This window comes from Haemaphysalis longicornis, unplaced genomic scaffold (assembly GCF_048455015.1).
Source record: "Haemaphysalis longicornis isolate Haplotype H1 unplaced genomic scaffold, Haemaphysalis longicornis Haplotype H1 scaffold_3, whole genome shotgun sequence".
Taxonomy (NCBI): Eukaryota; Metazoa; Arthropoda; class Arachnida; order Ixodida; family Ixodidae; genus Haemaphysalis; species Haemaphysalis longicornis.
This window is the reverse complement of record NW_027526335.1, coordinates 46,921,768-46,943,496: the sequence shown is the minus strand read 5'-3', so window position 1 is coordinate 46,943,496 and position 21,729 is coordinate 46,921,768. Positions and strand designations below refer to the sequence as shown.

Sequence of the window (21,729 nt, the reverse complement as noted above, 5' to 3'; positions counted from 1 at the left end):
GAACCTGGTTTTAGTCAAGTTGGTTGTTTTCCTGAGCAAACCTAGAAATCGCTGTGGTTGTATGACTTGATGGGGAAAAAAACACAATCTGTGTACAACTCCGAGCGCGAACGAGCAATTCTTTAGTTTTTATAGCTGGAAATAAACTGCGGAGAAAAAACACGGACTTTATTCCCAATGCATTCACTATGAGGGCGTCAATTTCACGCGACTAACAAAAAACTTGCGAGTTCCACGCCCATCTTCACGACACGAGCTCCGAGTCCATGGATGATGACGTTTTCCCCAGTCTGTCGACGATGAGGTTTGTAGCATCGATGAATCTGTTGACGCAGTTCTGCATGCAGTTCTCTGTCTTCGAGTCCATTTTGGAGCCTGGCTTGTCAACGCACACGTCCCAACACTTCTCTGTCAGCTCGTGCACGAGGTACTGGTAGCGTTGCTTCTCAGTTTCGCCTTCAATAAAACTTTTCAGTTCTTCTTCGGTATTCATAGTTGTGCAGCTGCCGCCAAAGGAGAATACTCGGGAAGCTTTTCAGGCACGATTTGGCGGTCAGACGCAACCAGAAATGCGGAAAGTCAAGCCGTTCAGGTCAGCGAACACCAGCGATCATCAATACCGCATGGCAGACAGCTCTTTCTATTTGATGATGATGATGATAGTGCGCAGCTGGATGCTTTCGAAAAAAAAAGTACGCGCTAAAAATGAGAAAAGCATATGCAAGATTATAAGAATGAATATTTTTTTTTTCTCGTAAAATTACTTCTTGAGTACGAAAGCTTGTTGACGTCTCGAGCTGATCTACGGGATGCCGGTCGTCCGGTCCGGCTGCCTCATCGGATGCTTGCGGTTCGCTTCGCTATGCCGTGTCGTTAGTTCCTGTTTGAAACGCATTTTTGTTTGCGAAAGTGCTTCACGCATTTAGAGCCTACGTGCTCGCGTAGGTTTCGTTTGCAGATGTTTCGCTCGCACGCTAGTTCCGCCGAAGAGGGATCGGAACTGCGGTAAGTAGTTACGTTTTACGTTTGCTGCTGAGGAGGTCGTCTTCCAACAGGCAGTCAGCTGGTTTCAATTATGTCACTGTGGTGATGTCCTCAGTACAGCCATTTAAACAAGATCGGCATTTTGTTCGAACACCTTTGAGGGTCCAGCGTGCTAACTTCTTCACTGTTCGCGGCCGCCTCCGCATTGACTGTGCCCTGTGCATGTGGTGATCGCAACGGGTGTATTAACCTCTCACAGGTTGTTTTAAGCCGGACTCGATGCGTCTCGTCGCCAATGAGATTCAATGCCAAAGAGATCGCCGCTGTCGCATCGCAGCCGTCATACAAGTTCGAAAAGGAGGGCGTGCTTCTCATCAAGGAGCGCCAGGAAGGACTGTTTAGGCGCAGCGATGGTAAGTGCCCCGTCCGGTCGGCCCACCTAATTCCGCGAATATTGCTAGAGAGCGATAAGAAATGTACACTTTACCCGCAAGCCCACTGCATTGTGTATTTGCGCACTTGTGGTAGGAAGTGTCGTCCGGAAGTCGTTTATTGTCGCCTCCTGGCACGGCATGTTTTTATGGAGGGAGTGTCGTGATTGGTATTTTGTTTAGGCGGGATATAGTCACCGTCATTCAATTCTGCCAAAGGTTGAGAATATTTCAAGGCTTGATGATCACGTTACGCAATTGAGTATATGCTTTCTAAGCTGGGAGCGTCATTCATATTTGTGTTCCATAACTGCGGTTAGATGAGACGTCTACTCGTAGTTACCGCTACATCTGTAAAAGCTAGCTCCTGTACATAGCCTCTGTGGTTCCAATTGTTTCCAGGCCCGGGTCTGGCGGCTCAATGAAGTTTTGTTGTATTTGTTGTGTCACGTTTGAAAAATGAGGATCATCTCTGCTTTGCATATCAGCATTGTTATGTCACTATGGTGCAATGAAGCTTGGATGGGGACTTGATTGTGTTGCCTGATTGCAATGCTGATCACGGCTCCTTATAAAAGCAGCATGGGATACATACCACTGCCTTCATTTCTCTTTGATACAGTGTACACAGAACGGTGGTGTCGACTCAGAGGCAACCTTTTCTTTTACTACAAGACCAAAGATCCTGTAAGTATACAAAAAATTGATCTGATTTCCCCAGTTAAACCAAAGGTCACGCACATCATTTAAAATAGCTACACGTTGTGTGTCAACAGGCCTCCTGTAGGCAGCGTCGTCATTCTCTGGCTTTCGAAAAGCTTGGCTTTTCTTTACGAGCCAACCACCACTTATACAGTTAATAATGCTGTGTTCCAACGCACATATATATTTGTTGAAAATAGGTCTGAAGTTGACATTAGCAGGCAAGCAGTAGGGATGTGCTCTTTGGTGTTAGCAGCGCAAAAACAGCCACCTCCAGCCTGTTGGGTACATTTCTTATTATATCGATAACATTGCATGTGTGTGTTAAAAAGGGAAATTGCTAATCTAGGTGCCACTGATTGTGGTGCTGCAGAAGGGGCTTTTTCAGCGCTGCACAAAACTCTTGAATTGGCAGAGCACCATTTTCTTCTGACATTTCAAACTGTGAATTGGATTATGTGCAGTTATATAAGCACAGTACGCAAATTGTAACTTTGCAGTCTCTTCAGCCTGTAATTTAATGTCATGCTTTTTAATACATAAAGTTTCGTGCGACTGTTTACCAAATGTTGTGGACCTTTCTTTTATCCCAACTCTTTAGACAGTTTCATGTTTTGTGTTGCGATGGTGCACGTTTGCCACGACGTTTATTGCTGCAAAAAATTAATTTTAGCAGTTAGCGGTCATTTGTACTGAGTATGCAGTTGACTCTAGTTAATTTAACACCCATTTACCATGTCATTCGTCTAAGTTTAATGGTGCCCACTAAGGTATAAATCGATGTACTTTGACTTTTTTTTATCATACTTCAGCTGTTTTGCCAGTGTTGAATTAATGAGAGCGGGCTGTCGTTTTTCTTTGCGAGGTGACAAACGTTGTAGAAATCCACTCATTCAGGATAAACATCTGCTTTTGTCGTAAAAAAATGCCTGAGAGGTTTTCAGGGAAGAACTTTTTTGTTGCAGTGTTCCGATCCGGTGGGAGTGATTGTTCTGGAGCGGCATGTTGTGAAGGATGCTCCCATTACAGGAGGCCTCTATTGTTTCACGATTGGTGAGTTCTGTCCGTGTGACAGCCCAACTTGGCCCACTTAGAGTGGAGTTGGGCACTCCTTTTGTATGTTCTTTGTCTCATTCCTACTGTGAGGGGCAGTTCTACGTTTGCTCTCTCTTACTCGCCTGTCCAGAGTACTTTGTGGGCAGTTTGGAGGTTGTCCAGAACTGCTGTTGCTGTAAAAATTATATGGCGAAAAAAAGACAAAACACGCAGCTGCCATGGAGCAGTTCTCACTCTAGTATGCGATGTTGCTGACATGGTGAACGTGGTAAAACCAACCAAGCTATTATCGAAAGTATCTTATAGCCGAGTGTGTCTTGTAACGGTGTCGCTTGTAACGAAACGAGGTTTTACTGTTGTGATTGGGAAGGGGGAGGAGAATGTGCATAACATCGTTAAAATGATTTTTTTCTCCTGGCATTTTTGTTTGGAAAACTCTCGAACACTTTTATCTGACGAGCATGCACTGATCACAGCACACCTTTTGGTAGGTCCTTGGAATGATGGATCAGAGACCCAATTTGTTACTCCCAGAAAAAGAATATTCCTGTGCTAGCTTGCCTGCTTGTGCGGTTAGTCCTTGCGCATCAAAATTCATGACATGTACTTTCGTGAACAGATGACACATTAACGCAAAAAGAATATGAACCGGAACACAGTAAAATATTTGCACGGGTTGGGTAGGTTTAGAAAGTGTTAAAATTATTTTTCGTTATAAATACATGTAACTGGGCTGCATATTGATTCAACTCACACAGAAACAAATAGCTGAATTTGTGCATTCCAATCCTTACCTTCTTTTGCACATTCATTTCTTCATGTCTACGTTACATGCTTGACTCATCGTCGTTATCATTGTCAATATTCTTTTTTGGTATGAATGATGGTGACTGTACCAACAAGTTGTCATGCTTGTATAGTAACGATAAGTTGTGAATCGTGATGCAGCAAAGTGTTTGCCTGAGGCAAGGCATACGTGTTGCAGCAGGGGTTCGGAGGTGGGGAGAAGGGGCAAATCTTAGTTCTGGGCCTAAATAGTCTTCATCAATAATTTTTTCCCTGCCATTTATACGTAGACAGGAAGGGGAAATTAAGGAACATAGTGAAGGATGGACAGTGAAGGAGAATTTATATGAAATCTCGTGATTTAGCCTGGGCTGCACTCTTCTGTTAACATGCAACTTCGTGCTCGGTGTCAAGGCCAATGCGGTGTGACAGCAATTGTAGCTTGAACCCAACCTTGGCAGGTGTGTGGATACCTTCGCCTGCCTCTCTACTTATCAGTAGCTCGGTGAAGTAAAATATCATTGCAAGAGACACTCAAGGTATTCGAAAAACACGTCTCCTGTAACCAGGGTCTCTTGTTACCAAAATTCTGAAGACTCAGAGGAGGCAGTACTAGACAACTTTATATGCATCAGCATCAAAGTAGTGTTAAGCATGTCTAAAGGAAATTGCTCAGGATGGTTTAAAAAAGTCATTCATAGTGATTTTAGTGACTGCAGATTGCATTAGCTTCCTTCCCAACTTCTGGAGGTGTAGCATTTCACTTTGCAAGCCTTCGTGTTACTCCCAATGCATTTGAACAAACTGTAGTGAGCTAGTTGGTACTCCATCATAGGCGACCGCAAAGCGCAACAAAAATTTGACGAAGATTGCGACGTACAAGGACGGGCTTGTGTGTCACGTCTAATTTTTGTTGCTCTTCTTGTTCACCTAGGATACATTTGAAGTGCTGTTAGTGTTACATGTTTGTCAGCCTCAGCTGCGAACCTTTCTGCCCTGCGATGTCTTCCTTGTTATCGTCCTCCTCTGGTTCATCCTCTAGGGCAGGGATTGCCAACCTTTTGAGGCAGAGGGCCAAGTTGCATGAAGCCGATAGGGGGTGGCCAAAAAATCGGCAACTTGAAAATAATAATAATGTACGAAACGAACAAGAGTCATGCTTACTTTGATCACACATGTCACAGGATTGCTGTTGACAAAGGAAGGTTAGCACCATTTACTTGCACGAAGAGCAGATCTGTAAGTGCTCGGAGCATGTGAGGTCCACATCTGCAGACAAAAACTTCTCAAGATTCTGGAACCTTCACAGTCTCTTGACTGCTTGCTGGGGCAGACCAAAAAAAGCAAGGGGCAGTTAGGGCGTTGCGTCCAGTTGCTGCTTCTACAGGTGGTGTTGTGAAACGTTGCGCAGCCTTTGAAGGCGACGAGCTGGCGATGCATATGGCGGCCCCAAGTTCATCAGAACGTGAGGCCTGGACGGGGGCTTTGCGAGAGGCAAGCTACGAGCGGGTGCGGGAGGAAGTGCAGATGCTACGGGCGCGCCTGCTCTCGCGCCAGAGGGAGTCCGACCCCGGCTTCTATCGCGGGACCTCCTCCTCCTCCTCCGAAAAGCGCCAAGAAAATAGCGAGGCTACGTCAGGTACGTTACATGGACCTGTACCCAAACGGGGAGTCTGTACCCAAAGCCCTTGGCTGGGAAAGTAGGGCAGCAAGTACAGTGTAGAACCTGAAGCTCACACAAACGGAAAGCACTGGTAAAAAAACAGGTTCCATACTAAAACTACTTATAGTGGCACGGAAAAAAAAGCAATGAATGAAGGAGAGACATGACATGGACGAACGCTTGTCCATGTCCCGTTCTGCATGTCCGTGTCGTGTCTTTCTGCTGTCATTCTTTTTTTTGTGCTATAAGCTTTTCGTTGAGTGGAGTACCAATTAGGTCAAACTTTCATGTCAATCAGTTAGAAGAACTTCTGCATTTCGCTTTGCAAAAACTCTGACATTGGATCATGTACCGTTAATGATGTAATTTTTGCACGGAGCTATTTTTCGAAAAGTTCGCAAGACACCTGTCTTGCAAGCAATTGCGGTGAAATGTGGATGCCCTGACAGCAACAGTATTGGTGTTCCTCATTTCATGCAGAACCAACCTAATGAAAATGAGTATTGCAAAGTCCAAGCATAGTCGAAATTTAGTTTTGAATAATGTTGTTTTGGAAACAGAAGTATGCAGCAAGCTTCATACAGTGTATTTGTCGTGATGTTATCGGTGCTCAAGGGCCATGTATATTTCAATAGGCCCGGCTTCATTTCAATCAGTGTCTTAGTCGGCTGGTATACTTTTATGTTGATACTGAATCTCCTCTTATCCTGAATGCGTTCATGCAACTGGGCTAAACTGGTTACACAATTCCTGATCTCCTACCCACGTTGTCAAAGGAAGTGGGCAACACAACATTCAGTAGCTAGTGTGTGTGGTGTGCAAATTATATATTGTCGTGTCCTTGCTGTATGTCAGTCGCCACAAATTTGACATAAAGTACTAAGAGCCTGCAAACAAAAGCAATTATACAGCTCCCCTACATGTTATTGCTTTTTGCAGGCAAGAAAGACCCTCTTCAAAACGAGCCATTCCTAGAACTCGGACTTGGTGAGTCTTGTACCCATATTTTTGTGTTTGCTCTAACTTTGCGACATTTTTCATGCTCCTGTGTGCTCGAAAATGGCATCATTTGTTGCGGCCAGCAACATAAAGTACGAAAACCGACAAACTCATCAGTGTTGGCTTTAACGTGAGAAACTCAACATTAAAAGCTTGAATAGTCCTGCAGCATAGTACTCTAAAGCTTCGAGAGGGTTGAGAATTGTGCCCATGTCCGGTTTTAAAATAACACTGTTTACCCACTTTTGCATTTCAGCTGAGCTGATTGGATGGTTGGCGTGTAGGGATGATTAGTTACTGCTTAGGGTTACATAGTTAACTTCTAGCTAAGGCCTTCATTTCTTGCAAAAAGCACCCATTAGGCTTAGTGAGTAAGTAAAGTGCAAGTAATAATTGTTGTGCAGCTTTTGTCAGTAATGTCGACTTAGTGTCGCTGCATGTGAAAAGAGCCGCCCTTGTGGTTCACGTGTGCATTCTTTCCCCCGCCCCCTGTGCACGCAGCGTGTGACAACCTGCACTGTGATGCCGATGGCCAGCCGCCCAATCCGGTTGTCGTCGTGCTAACGGGCAGGCCCCGGCACGGACTGTGGAGCAAGTTTGCTCAGACGGAGGTGGTGGAGGTGAGTTCCCCCCTGGCCACTCGCCTCCTGGTAGCCCCTAGCCGTTAGCTGACGTGTTGTGTGGCACAGGCTGCGCTTGGAGGCTGGGTACTTCTCTGCACAGCTTTTCTTCGGTATGTGCCAGTTTGTTAACTGAATATACTTTTTTATGCGCATTTCTGCAGCCCTTGGGCGAGTTTTCGGGCATGTATTGTTTGTTGTATTGTCCACAAAGAATCAAGTTTTTCTTTTTGCGCGAAAATTACGCTCCAAATGTATGAAACAGGAACGAAAAATGAATATTTATTTGGTACATTTAAGTAGTACATTATCTGTACCTTTTGTTGAATGAAGACTGTGAGCAGAAATTGGGAATTCACTATGATGAGGTGGGAGACCTTGTGAGCATGTATACTATGTGGTCTCATGGATTTTTTTTTTCCTTCTGTAGGGAGCGTGGAAATTCGGCATGTACAAAAATAGGGCACAGATTTTGCATGCTTCTGTGTAGTATGCGACGGCGTGCGCTTTTCAACGCCATTTTGCAGTCTTAGTGATCTTGGTAATTGAAGTTATGGCCCTTGCCTCGGTTGTTTTCGTACCAAATGCCTGAGGATGAGGCTTTTTTAGGCTTCACAGTTCTCTTTACTAGTGACGCCACAGTGGGACACAATTAACGATTGGAACCTGGGTTTGCTGCGGAACATTAGCCCGAACGAAGAAAAAGAATTGTCAGTCCTAGTAGAATTCCTGCTTCTTCTATTTTTTAAGCTTTCTTTTGTATGTGTAGTTTTTCTGCAATCTTGTTTGTTTACTTCCGTTTCATGTGTCGCTTATAGCATGCGACTGCAAGCTTTTGTAACTGTTGTGAGAAGCCTTGAAAAATTTTTGAATGGTAGGGACAAAAACTGTTTTTTGTAAGTAGTAGCACTTTTACATTATTTTATCCTCTGAACTGTTTTCTTAAGGGACAGTAAAAAGCATAAACAAATTGGCTTACATCAGTGGATTGCAGTACACTGAGCACAGACATACTTGCAGCAGCAGCAGTTGTCTGATGACAGTGGTTGTTTAATGGCAGCTGTTAATTCCCCAGTTAGTAGAGTTTCGGCAAAAGTTTCTTTGACTTGGAGCTAGACACGCGTCACATGTGTTTAATAAAAAAGGTTGCACCAAGTCAGGCAGCAAGAGATACAGAGCCAACCATTGTAAAAGCATTCCACTCAATGCCCCGAATGTTGTTTGCAGAAAAGCAGCAACCCGTGCTTCCTGACCACGGTTGGTTTTCTCAAGAGGCAAGCCTGCGCAACCACCGAAGTCAAGCTGTGTGTTTACGATGTCAGGGAACGAGTCACTTCTACCGTGAGTGGTTTGTCTGTTGTTGCTTTCTAACACAATTGCTTGCTGCAGTGTTGGGAGCCAGCTACATTCTAGTCATTTGAAATAATGCCCGTCCATTCTAGTACACCGTAGTACTGTGCAAACCATCAGGACCTTTGTACGCCAGCAACAGTTGTGTGGACGCAGGGGTGTTATGTGTGAAGGAACAAACTAAACCATGAAATAATTGCATGGTTTTAATTCTGGGAGTAGTAGTTTTGTTCATGTGCAGAGTTCCCGATAAGTTCAAACAGTTCTACAAAGATTTTTTTTTTTTTTTGCTGGGTGCTATTACATGTGCTTGAGACCAATGCTTTCTCCTACATTATGTTAAAAAGCCAGTTAAGAAGAGTCTTCGTAAATGCGCTAACAGAGTTTGGAATTGCCCCAAAGCCTGACTCATTTCTTGTCCTCATTTGTGGGTCAACTGACGTTTGTTTAGAAACTAACCACAGCTAATTTGAAACCTGCCAAAAGAGCTTCGAAGGAAAGCTACGTTAGCAGAATACAAATGTGTTTGCTACAATTTACAAAAATGTGCTGCAACAGAAAAGCATTTAATAAGAAGTCTAAAGCATTAAAGGACTCTTATGCCACTTCTTACACCTATTATTAGGGGTATTCCAAAAAGCTCAGATGGTTTAAATTATTTCAAAGCTTTTCAGTACGACACATCCTAGCCCAGAACCTGAATATGAACTCTGTCTTTTTTTCTTTTGTGGGTTTTGACTTCTTGTCGTCTGTAATTTATATTTCACCGGTTTATGGCTAGATGATGGGGCTTTTAGGGTGCTGTGAGTATAGGTAAAACTACTTTGTATTTTACTTTGGTCCACCCCTATCATGTACAGTAGCCGACCGATATTTTTGGATGTGGAGGGGGACGAAAAATAGTCCGAATAGAAGAGCAGTCCGAAAAATTCATGAGTCATTACTCCTATGGGACAACTGGCGGTTCCTCGGGAAAGTCCGAAACATTTAGCAAGTCCGAATTTTCGGAGCCCAAAAAAACGGTTGGCTACTGTATGGTCCCCTTGTGGGGAGGGGCTTTGCGTGTAAAACTTGAAAGTGTACGGCATGGGCAGCTCATGTGTGCGTACTTGTGGCTTGCAGAAAACTTTGCTGGGCGAAGCCACCTTTGCCCTTGGCACTCTAGTCCAGATGCCCGGCTGTTTCCTCCGTCTTGCCCTCATGTGAGTCCCACTTGCGTTCAAGCAACCTCTGGGGGCACATTTGCTGAAAAGCTCGAGCATTTTGCATTATGCCTGTGTAATCAGTTGCCAGAGGTGTGTGGCAGATAAGGTATTGGTTATAGCACGGCAGTCATTTTTGAATGACAGTTAGTTCAATGGTAAGTGAGCTTTAGCAATGGTGAATTTAGCATTTAGATGAGGAATAGTGGTGCTTGTTTGAAATTGAACTGTTGGGGCATTGTAGCACACATAATTGCCAACAAAGAATATGGATTCCAAATGATGCCATTGCTTTGTTATAAAAGCAAGGTGAGGTCATTCGACTTTAAAAGGAAGCTGCACCACTGTTTGTAGTCTGTTTGCCAAAGCCGTAATGTTAGTATTTTTGCATCAATGCTTATATGTATGTCCAGTGGGCTAATTACTGACTCGATTCACTAGAAGTATAGTTATTGGCATAAGGTAGGGTTATTTTGTCAGAAGTGTGGCTTGTTTTGAGGGCTGGCATTTATTCATTAAAAGCAGGGATAGTATGTTTGCTGTAAGTGGAAGCTCACCAAGTTAAATCCACATTAATCTGTGCTCACATTTGTCCTTTTTGCTCACTTTCACAATTAGCTTCCATGTTTGTTGGATGCTATTTTCAGTCAGATAATGTGACCCATAAAATTACCTTAACTCTTTATGCATCATGTGCACTGTTGAAATTGAAGTAGCAGTTTTTTATTTTTTCAGTACAGAAAATGTTCAACATTATTTCGTAGCGTGGCACTCTAGTAACATTGTGCTATATTTACAAGCATTGTACAGTATAGAACGTCATTGATAAGTTTAACAAAATAACGCGAGGGAGAAGCATACAATCCGGGAAAACGTACTGCCTGGTAAAAAAAGTACTGCGAGGAATTTTTAGCGTCCAAAATTGAGGGTGAAGTAACCAGGACATCGTATGATCGGAGAACGTATCAACGGGGTTCTGTTGTATATACCGTTATGGAGGAATTGTGTGTTGGTAGTGGGTGTTTTTCTTCCACATCATTATTCCTTCACTGTCTTCTGAACAGATCACCGACCTACGAGAATGTGGGGTTTGTAACTGTCACTGCGAGGGAGCTGGAACCTGAGTTCAACATGACGAATAAAAAAGGCACCGGCGACTGCTTCTGGCCAACGGTAAGGGCGCAGACTGCTAAAGGTGATGGCAGGGTTTTTCAAAGAGGGAGCCATGGGAAAGGTGCAAAAAGCTTCTATGAAGTTGTCGCTGGAAACATATACAGTAAAACCTCATTAATTTGGCCCCCGTTAATTTGGTAGTTCAGATAATTCAGCACTCCTGCCCCCTCCCTTTAAAAATTTGCATTGCCTCCATGGCCTCGGGCCTTCATTATTTCGGTGCAAATTTGCTCGCCAACCACTTTTAATTTATACCAACTCCATCTCGAGACGTGAGCCCAGTTTCGCTCACCCATCTCGCACTTTTGGGGTGGGACGGGTTTGAGCGTGTTGGAGCGAGCGATGGAGTGCATGCTTCTCTGCGTGGATCGAAAGCTTGAGTGCAATGTCACACTTTTGAGTGCGATAGATATTGTGGTGTACGTGTGGGCAAACGTGCCTGCAGAAGTTGTGGTGCTCTGTTTCAAGTATAGTGGATTTGTCTGCCCCGAAGCATGTGAAAGCCCCGAGTCTACAGGATTAGAAGAGGAGGACAATGAGAGGACATTTGTTGATCTGCTCCCCTACGAAGTTCAGCTTGCTGACTATGTTGCCATTGATGATGGCGTTGTGCTCGCCAGCCAGTTAACTCTTTCGTTACCGCGGGAAATTGTCCAATTTTGAGGGGTCTGACGAAACATTTTTTCTGTGCTATACATATTGGTTAGGCACACATTGCAGTGACATAAAATGCAGATGATTCTACGTGCTTTCCAATGACACCAGTTTTAATAATGTTTTCATAAATAATGATTGCGAAAAAAATTATCAAATTCGAAATTTTTGTCCAGGCGTCGAAGAAAATAAAAAAAAAGTGAGTTGTGTATAATAAACCACCAGTAGTAGAAAAAATTTAGAACATATTTTGTAGGTAAACATTTCGAAAACCCGTCCAAGAAAAAAAATTTAGTTGCGCGGTACAATTTATCAGATATAAATGAAAATGTCAGCCCGCGTGGTGCCCGTGCCATGTGGTGAAGCCCAACCACTATTTCAAATTTTGCTATTTTGGATGGTTCTCTGGAAGAAATCTGGTGGTTCGACATTATTAAAGGCTCCAATTAGCCTCCATATGATGTAAAAACAGCTCGTCAAACAATTATGACCAGCACAATATTGAATGCTAGCAAGCAATGCGAAAAAATCTGCTTGGAGTTGAAAACCAAACTCTTTGGTGGATGCTTGTTGATGTTCTGATGATCACTTATCAGTCAGAACTTTCATTTGCGGTTTATTACCATGTTCTGGCTCACTATGGTAGCCCTGCTTGCAGGAATAAGGTACAATGCTCTAGAATCGTGCCCAGCAAGCTTTCACCAAGCCGCTGTCGTGCTATGAAGCGAGTTCAGCACTACAGGCCTATTACATTGCATCGCCACCTAACAATTTTGAAAAGAAACAAATACAAGGCTGTTGGAGACTTTGTCAGAATAGACAGTTCTACTAAGCAGCGACTTCTTCTAGACTTCTGGAAATACCCTCGTATGAAACTGGCCGGTGAACAGCTGGTTGTGTTCAAGGCCAATTGGAAGCGTTCTCCTCGTCTGAACTGATACCCGACAACTTGGTGTTAACTTTCAGCGGAAGCTGTTATCGCAGAAGTAAGGCGTAGATAAAGTGAAAGCACGAGCAGCATGCTTGTTTCGAGGAACAGTAGCGGGCAACGGAGGCGCCTTGGCAAATTAGCTTATAGTTGGGTAACTGTGTAGTAGTGCCAAATATGAATTTCGCAACACAAAAACGAAACCAAAACTGCTTGAAACTGACTGAAAATGCCAGGCACACTTGCTAGACATGCAGGGGACCATCAGAAATAAGCTTTGGCAAAATAAAGCTGCCCTTTCTCTGAACCAAAGATCACTAGTGAATAGTTGGTGTCATTTTAAAGTAATTATCACCTCTCAATGCTGTCGAATTACAAAGCTGACGACATTATTTGGTACTTGACTTGCCAGAAGCCTTTTGACAAAAAAATATTATGGTAATTCAGCCTAACCACGGTCTGCATCCTTTTTTGTCAAGTGCAGCAGCCACACCCCCTTCCTCAAAAACACATGCACTTCAGCTCGAAAAAAATTCCATCAAAAATCTCAATGTCGCTGGAGAGGGAAAATTTCAACTCATTCTAAAAGTACAGTGCCTAGACTAACCACTGACCCTGTTAGGTGTACGAGGAATGACTACAGCATGTCGAAATAGGCAATGTAAATCATCAATCACCGGTGATCAATTTGAATAGGCGTGGTAACGAAAGAGTTAAGCGGTGATGAGCCAGAAAGCTGTAGATGCATTCGCTGCCCCGGTAGAATTCTGCTATGATGCTCCATGCAATGCTCTTGCTTTCCACGGTATGTCGCGCGTCCGAAAACTTGTTCTTTCCACTGGGCTATCTGCCAAAAGACAAACCAGCATCACCAACTTTCTCACAAAGTGAAAATACCCGTAAAAAAATTGCTAATGTGCTGCTTTTGTCATTTATTCGATAATTTGACATTCGAATAATTGGTGCATTTTTTTTTACTCCCTTGAGATCCAAATTAGCGAGCTCTCACTGTACCCATGACAAGCTCCAATCAATCCATAACAGGGACTTACTTTCTTCATGTGAGGCTGTAGCAGATCACAAGCTTTAGCAGTGGTGGAATTTTGGGTAGTTATAGCTTTAAGAGCATGAAGCATGTGGAGTTGTTGACCTTGGTAAACTTCACCTTGTTGAAATCAATGAAATTACTGCAAGTCTTGCAGCAAAAAGCCAGCACAGATATCCATAGGTTTGCCCTGTTCTAAGGATGTCAGCAGTCAGTATCCAGCTGCTAAGTGCAGCACCTTCGGCACCTTATTCTATACGGGAACCTAATTGCTTACTAATGTAAGGGCATATAAATCTACCTTCCGTGTGCCAGGTTGTGTGCGTGTAATCTTTAGCCAGCCACATTATTGGTTGTGGTGAAACTAGCCCCCTTTGGCCAAAGTTTAACCTTTTGTGACTTCCAGTTTCACCCCTCGTTCTGGTTCAATTAGTGCCTGCAGCTAGCTTTTAATGCGTAGCATTCTTTGCAGAGTACCCCCACAGCCAGGACCGTGTAACGCCCTGCGTTTCCACAATAATGCAGATTTTGCTGAAGTTCCACCTGGAACCGTTATAATAACATAAATGGAAACGATTGGTTGAACAGAATTTTAAAGAACCAAAAAATAAGAAAAATAAAAAAAATAGCGAAAATGGCAAACCGTGTAACGCCCTGCATTTCCACAACAACGCAGATTTGGCAAAAATTCCATGTATAATCATTTGAATAGCATAAATGGACATATATTTTTCAGACAGAATTTGGAAAAAAAAAAAGATTTGGCTGTGAAGAACTTTCACTCTAGACAAATGGCATAAGAATACTATGGATTAGTAGACAATTCTCTGCATTTCTGCAGAACTTTTCCTTGCTCGTTTGCCTTGAATTGTGGACACCTTCCTCTCTACCCATCTGGCTCTGCCTCTTGAGGAGTGATGAAACTTTTGTTGTTTAAGCTTTTTTTTTTTTTTACGCCATGGGACAGCATTTTATGGCTTCGGGGCTCATCTCATCCAAGTGTTCTCGCTTGGCACCCCTGCCAGCATAACCTGGCTGTGTTCTTGCTGCGCGCATTCTTTAGTAACGTTTTGTCGAGCTAAAGTGAAGATGATTTTAGTGAGGAAGGTAACTATGGGTGACGGAGGTGACAGAGTGACTATCAGGTGACGAAGGCAGCACTTCGACTGGATTGAATGGCAGCAGCTACTGGAAAACAGAAGGGGATAGGGAAGAGACGGTGTTTTTCTGCGACACACGCAGTCGGGACTATCCAGGAGTGCAGCTAAAGTGAATTTTTTGAGCTGTACCAGGTGCAGCCCAAATATCGCTCTTACTTGGGCATGAGAAACTAAAAGTAAATGTCTTATGTCATTTTTGCACTGATGAAGCGACCAAAGTGGGTGAACAAGTCTCAGGCTGTAACAGTCGTGGAGTACGTAAACTTTTTGTACCACAGAGGTGAACACATTTTTGAGGGGCAGCTGCTTAAAAAAACGTTTACTATACAAGCTGGCTTTACTGAACGTTTTCTTGACCTTACAGCGGTGCCGTTACTTGCGACACATCATCGTAAAGCTCCGCATGCAGCTTAGTAATAGGGCGCGCTGTAGAGGAGAGGTGTTTGACAGGCCTCATCTCCCTTTGTGAAAGGCAGTTAGTTGGTTGTGGGCTTGTGTACTTCAGTGCACGCTCGTTGAAGATTCCCAGGTGGTATGAATTAATCTAGAGCACTCCGTTATGGCACACCTCGTTGCCCAGGTGTTTCGGCATGTGAAGCCCCCAGAATTTGAAATCTTTGTGCACTCGCAGGCCGACCGCCGCCGAACATACTCACTGCCGGCCTGCTTGCCTCGCCGCACGTGCACTCCTCTGCACGCTCAGCTGCGGGTCATCTTTGACGGGCTGAGCTCCAAGACGTACCGCTTCCACACGGGCCTCGGAGCAGAACTCCGGGTCCACGAGATCATGGCTGAGAGCAAGCTCTCCTTCTCCTTCCCACAGCTCCTACTGTGAGCGCCTGCATCTTTCTTCGATTAATTCCTCTAACAAGCTATTCTAGTTGTAAGGAAAATAGTTATTATAACCTGACCAGTTCATGCACATTGCCCTATGTGCATTTCTGTAAGATATGAGATACTGCAGAAGACCTTTTTGTCAATCAGTCACCTGAATAGGTTCAGTTTTATGGCAGTTAATTTCTCTTGCAGTGCTGATATTCTTTAATTTTTCAAAGACGGGTGAATATGTGGGAGCATAAGATTCAGTTAAACAAAGCTTTACTGCATTTCTGAATCATTTCAGTGAACCTTGTTGACATGGAAATGTCTGATATGGAAACAAATTATTGCTGTAAATGGGTTGAACATGTTATGTTTGGAAGAACTGAATGTTTTTTTGTACTAGATGTCTTTTTCCTTTTTTGTATACTGGCTGCAAAAATTTGATGTGCTGGCATTTTGCCGCATAAATTGGGACATCGTGCCAAAAAGAAAGACCAGATTGGAGTAAGCGTCATATATTGTACGGGAGGAACTTGTTTATCGGCTGCGTTCAAGTTAATGCTTTACTGGCTTAAATACAAAATCATAACCTGACATTTTTTATTGTGTTTCCACCATGTAAAAATATAAACAGTAATTACTAGAACATAGCAAGTTTCTTGTTGCTTAATCCCAATGTGTGTTTCAGTTAATAATGGTCTAAGGTTCACACACTGTATCCATCGCATGCTAGTATTTTGTTGTGCACCCAGTTTACTCCACGTGGACTTAGGTAGCACCAGGTCAGATGTCTTTTGCTGTTCTCTCGAAGGGAGTAATTGCTCTGAATTCTGCTGTCTTCTACGCATGGTGGCAGAAATCTGTGGATAAATGAAGAAAAGCAACTCTTGGACACTGTCGGCCAGCTGGGAGAGGTATGCCACCCCATGATCATGATACCGGCCTTAGATCTTAGCCTTTGCCGAAAAGACTGAAGTGCTGCCCCAATTAAAAAAAACAGAGGTTTAAATAGCGGAGAGAGGGAGGGAGGGAGGGAGGGAGGGAGGGGAGAGAGAGAGAGAGAGAGAGAGAGAGAGAGAGAGAGAGAGAGAGAGAGAGAGAGAGAGAGAGAGAGAGAGAGAGAGAGAGAGGGGGGAGGGAGGGAGGGAGGGAGGGAGGGAGGGGAGAGAGAGAGAGAGAGAGAGAGAGAGAGAGAGAGAGAGAGAGAGAGAGAGAGAGAGAGAGAGAGAGAGAGAGAGAGAGAGAGAGAGAGAGAGAGAGAGAGAGGGAGAGAGAGAGAGTTTAATGGCTGCAGCAACTGTTTTTCTGTTAGAGGGGAAAAATACTCAGTTGTACAAGCCTTTGGTGCATGTTAAGGGAAACCACTGGGTAATAACCCTCCAGTCCAGGTGATATAAACAGGTGTAGGGCTTTTACAGCACCTACTTGGTGTTCAAATCAAATCTTTATTTTCTCTTGAGAAAGAGTGGGAGTTTACCTTGTTATCCAAAAAAAGCAATGCTGAAAGGTCCCAGTTGCAAACACCTGATATTTTTTAGTACTGAGTATAAAAAATAGTGAAAGGGCTGCTTCTTCAATTCATGATAATGCCGCATTATATTCTCCCTTGCATACCGGCAGTTGTGTTTTCGCACCCGTAGCTCGAACAAGGAAGGCTGGCTTAAAACAAACCGTATTTGTTTCTGGTCAACAACTAACGACCCAGAAAAAAATTAACCATGTTTCTGAAAGTTATTCACAGGAATGAAACTCTACAGGTCTTCTGGCAAATAATAACTTCAGCTGACTCCGAAATCCTCGGTTCCCCTGTGTAGTCATCTCTCAAATTTTTACCTTGTGTGTGTGTGTTCTTTTCTGGGTAGCAGTAGTGTCTGGGTTTGGCTCCTCCTCTCGCCCCCACGCAGCAAATTTCCATGACCGAGGTTAACAAACAGGAAAGGCTTTGCAATTAAGATGTCCAGCTGCACCAGCGAGAGCGTTGGTATTTGTTTATGCCAGTCCCCTTCCTTCCCTTCTCTCTTATCCTCTCCTTGTCAGATGAGCCCCGAGTGGCAGGCGAGGCAGCTGGTGGCCGTGGAGCGGCACCTGCTGCGCATCAGCGCCTACTCGGAGGCCCTGGAGAGCCTGGCCAAGCAGCGGGGGGCCCACTTCAAGCCCTCCGCCTCCAAGGCCCTGCGCTCCCTCCAGTTTGCCCCCGTCAACATGCACCTGCAGAGGCTCTGGGTCCACAACACCACCAGCCACAAGAGTGAGCAGTCTTCTGACTCCTTGCAGGATCGGAATAAAACAAAGCCGCACGAAAAGGAACGAGAACGTGGCCATTTTGTGCTGTTGTCCGCAATTTTACCCTTTGAGCTAGCTAAATGGTGAATCTGAAATGTAGGACTTGGTCTGTGAGAAGCCTGCATCTACGGAAAAAAAATTCCCTTGTCAGCAGTGGCGTCGGAAGTATTTTTCCCCTGGGGGAGCGGAAAATATGCTACTCTGCACATGACAATAACAATAATCATCATAATTATTATTTAAATATTATCATAATCATTTTTTTTTTTTGGCTGTGCAGTGGCACTACAATGACTAGTATACATAAGTAATCACAGTCAACCCACCAACCCAGTCAAACCCAATGAAATCAAGCCCACTCAAGTATTCATTCAACATCATAGATGCTGGGGAGCACAGTAAAAAAATCAAAGTCCCTTTCTCAAGACAAAGATAGCGAAAGTGTGAAGCTTTCTCCAATGCTACCTGAAGTAAAACGAAAATCCAAAGCCAAGGTTGCTTCAACCGTGTCGCAGTGGCGCAGTGGGATAGACGTCGACTTTGTTCATAACACGAGGGACTCGGGTTCGATTCCAAATACGGGAAGCGATTTGTTCTTGAGGGGCTTGATGTGCCTTCACTTATCATCATCATCATCATTGTTATGTGAAATCTATTGAATAATGTTGGCTCTCCTGCAGTGCGTTTGGTGCACTAACGATGCCATCAGTGAGGCATAAAATACTCCAGTTTTAAAAGGCCACTTAGTGACTTCACAGGTGACTGCCCTCTGTACAAGGCAATGGTAACACGCACAGTTCTGTGCCTTTTTATTTACTAATGCAAAAAGCAGTGTACTAATAAATATATGTAAAAATAAAAATTAGCAACAGCAATACACACTCTCTGCACATTTATATACATGCCTCCTAACTGCGAACATACTTCCATACTTCATGCTTCCATATGAAGGCTTACACGATGAAAATTGCCTCCTAACTGCGGACATAGTTCCATACTTCATGCTTCCATATGAAGGCTTACACAATGAAAATTGACAAAGCAAAAGGGTTAAATACACAGATCAGTTGAAAAAAGGAAGTTATGCTATTTGTTAAAATGTACTTGTGAGGTCAGTGTAATAAATTTGTAGTGTTCCGGTTTAATACTTCGGGAATTCAAAATCGAACCTTGTGTGTTATAGTATTATTAGAGTTTGTGTATGCATAGTGGATTGTTTGTGTAAATTTTGTACCGATTATTCCTGTGCTGTGCTGTGTGTGCTGTGCCAGTATACTAGGAAAATTCCAGTGGTATGGTACAAACACACTTGTATTTTGTAATATAGTATCGCCACACTGCTAATATCTCTGCTGTCAACTTGTTGGAGTGTGAGTAATTATACAATTGGTGCAAGCCGCTCAGGGAGCTGGAGCTTCCTAAGAAATCTGAGCTGGTTAGGATAAAGAGGTATTGGTCACACTGTCCAGTGAAGCTGGCTTTGCTGGACAGTGTGACAGGTGTACGAGCCCAGTACAAAGGGAAAATCCATCCTTCGATTGATACCGCAGGCATTGAATATTTGAGATGGAAGATTAGCTTGTCAAATGTGTCATACGAAGGCCTTTAAACTTTATATCTGCTGAAGACGGGTAACGTCAAAATCACTATTTTTTTAGAAAGGGGGCCTTCATAAAAGGGAAAAATGGTCAATCAGTGAACAGTGCGACCAGGATTTTATCTGAATATTGTCTTATCCTTCCGTCTGACTTTGCCTTCTGCAAATAAACCTAACCTTTCTGAAGCCATGTGGGATCAGCAGCAGTCTTGAGGTGTCCCTTGACGGGGGGGCTGTGCTACCCCATTCGTCACTCCCCTGTTTCGACACTCCTGCCTGTCAGACATGCACATTTTGCCTTTGCCCCATTTGTTGTTTACAGGAATTAACAATCGTAAGAGAACTCTGTTAGCTTATTAGAGAGAAAGAGAGAGAGAGAGAGGACAGCTGACGGTAGAGTCGGAATAATATTTTATTACAGAATGAGATGCTTGCTCTAGTGGAAAAGTTTGTACGTACGTATGTACGTTCGTCACAAAGATCTCCAACTCAGCTTGCTGCCACTCGACACAGCCTTTGCAGTTGCGGCTTTGTGGCTGAGGCCATGGCCAAAGCCGAAAAGCATGGCACACTGTTGACACCCCATGCTGTTGTTCTCGAGAGCGAGGATTTTATTATAGCCACCACATTTTGTCTTATCAATCACTTTCAAAGGGGAGCAAACCCCGATTTTTAACAATTTCCTACTGCTGCTGTCATAATGCTACTAACAATCCTCCTGCGTCTCTTTGGGCCTCTTCCCTCGGAACAGAGTGCGTCTACGACGTTGTCACGGTGGGGGCGTTCACTGCGTATGCCGAGAAGTTCCAGCACGGCGGTCTTCACAGGCTCCTCAACCAACTCAAGAACGCCTACCCGTCGCTGCAGTGAGTTTTTGATTTTCGCAGTACCCTTATTGCGAGAGAAGGAAACATTCCTCAAGTGGCATTGTAAGCCTTCTTTTTAGTTGCTACTTCTCCCAGTGAGCTAGTCGAGTTCCACAGGGTTGTGAAGGTGGCAATGTAAGTTTCTGCCAACAGTGTGTTTATCGTGTGGTTTATAAATTGACATGTCACTTCCGTCAAGGCTACGCAAGTTGCAGGGAGAAATAATGAGGTGTAGTGTGTTTAATGAGTCTTTACAGTATGTATGCTAGTTTCCAGTTATTTTATATAGATGGCTGTGAAAGAAACTGTAGAAACGTATGCACTACTTTTGCTAGTCCTATTCCATTATGTGGCAGACAGATATTAGTTGTGCTAGACCGCATGTGACTATTGATTTTGGAGAAAAATTATTGAATAATTTTTTAAACTAGTAGTTGCAGGCTACAGATCTTCATACTGAAAGACCGCACGGCAGCAGCTAATAACAAAACTTGGGTCAGCATGTCTTATTAACGATGAGAGCGAACTGCACCACTTTGTAGAAATATCGAATCTGGCTGTTGTAGGCCACATGACTTGTGCAGCTGATTATTGATTGAAATAAAAAAATGTGCTGACTATTATTTCCAATGGCCATTGATTCTATGACTTTAACCTGCCCCCTAGAACCCAGAGTTCTGTCTGTGTGGTGGATTAATTGCACACACCTGCTACACTTGGCTGACCATCACATAAAGGGTGGCACTGGGTATGCGATTGTTGCTTATGCCCTTGGGCTCAGCATGGTAGCTCACACTGCTGCTGCTGCTGCAGGCGGGAGGGCCAGGCGTGCGTGCTGGGTCCCGACCGGCTGTCGACGGCGGCGCAGGCCATGCTGAGCATCGAGCACATCCGGGAGGACATTGAGGCCGACGTGCAGCAGCTCATGCAGCTGGCCGACCTCAAGGACGCCCCCTGCATGGTGGCCACGGCCGCCAGGATCGGCGACAAGGTAGCAGGGGGGTGGCCAGCAGTGCACGAGAGCAGGAGGAGGGTTCCGGCTTTGGAGTTCACTCAAACAGCGGCACAGTTGAACGGCTTGGTTGCACAATAGGAAAACTGATTGTTAAGTTTTAAAAATGGCTGTGGGGCTCTCCTTTGCTGAAGGCTGGAGTTGTTCTGGGCAAAACTGTAGGCTCTAAAGCATTGGTCCGCAAACGTACATGTTTTGCGGACTGCTTGCAAGCTGCCGACAGCGATGAGACCTTACCAAGAGGTGAAGGAGGGGATGGTTTTGATTGGTGCCTTATAGCCAGAGCAAACCAAAAAATCACTTGTACGCCAGTTTTATTCTTTTATCTTTTGTTACACGTGCTTCAAAGCTTTAGTGCACTGCATAAAGGCCAGTCTAAAAGCACACGTTTGTGGG

The 21,729-nt window shown here is 44.1% G+C and overlaps 1 protein-coding gene across 2 annotated transcripts in view; it reads left to right on the top strand.

Moving 5' to 3' along the window:
- Window positions 1–793: 793 nt before the first annotated feature.
- LOC144174404 (inositol polyphosphate-4-phosphatase type I A-like) overlaps window positions 794–21,729 on the top strand; it is a 43,234-nt gene continuing 22,298 nt past the window's right edge. Inside the window, exons 1-15 of one of the 2 annotated variants that reach the window (XM_077703088.1) lie at window positions 794–1,005; window positions 1,244–1,397; window positions 2,038–2,102; window positions 3,083–3,170; window positions 5,371–5,598; window positions 6,562–6,609; window positions 7,123–7,241; window positions 8,469–8,582; window positions 9,714–9,793; window positions 10,858–10,966; window positions 15,385–15,584; window positions 16,432–16,489; window positions 17,613–17,823; window positions 20,207–20,321; window positions 21,135–21,312. In XM_077703088.1, coding sequence (XP_077559214.1) covers window positions 1,280–1,397; window positions 2,038–2,102; window positions 3,083–3,170; window positions 5,371–5,598; window positions 6,562–6,609; window positions 7,123–7,241; window positions 8,469–8,582; window positions 9,714–9,793; window positions 10,858–10,966; window positions 15,385–15,584; window positions 16,432–16,489; window positions 17,613–17,823; window positions 20,207–20,321; window positions 21,135–21,312 — 1,731 coding nt within the window. In that variant the 5' untranslated portion in view covers window positions 794–1,005; window positions 1,244–1,279. The remainder of the gene's footprint in view (window positions 1,006–1,243; window positions 1,398–2,037; window positions 2,103–3,082; window positions 3,171–5,370; window positions 5,599–6,561; window positions 6,610–7,122; window positions 7,242–8,468; window positions 8,583–9,713; window positions 9,794–10,857; window positions 10,967–15,384; window positions 15,585–16,431; window positions 16,490–17,612; window positions 17,824–20,206; window positions 20,322–21,134; window positions 21,313–21,729) is intronic. The other variant, XM_077703089.1, reaches the window with a different exon arrangement.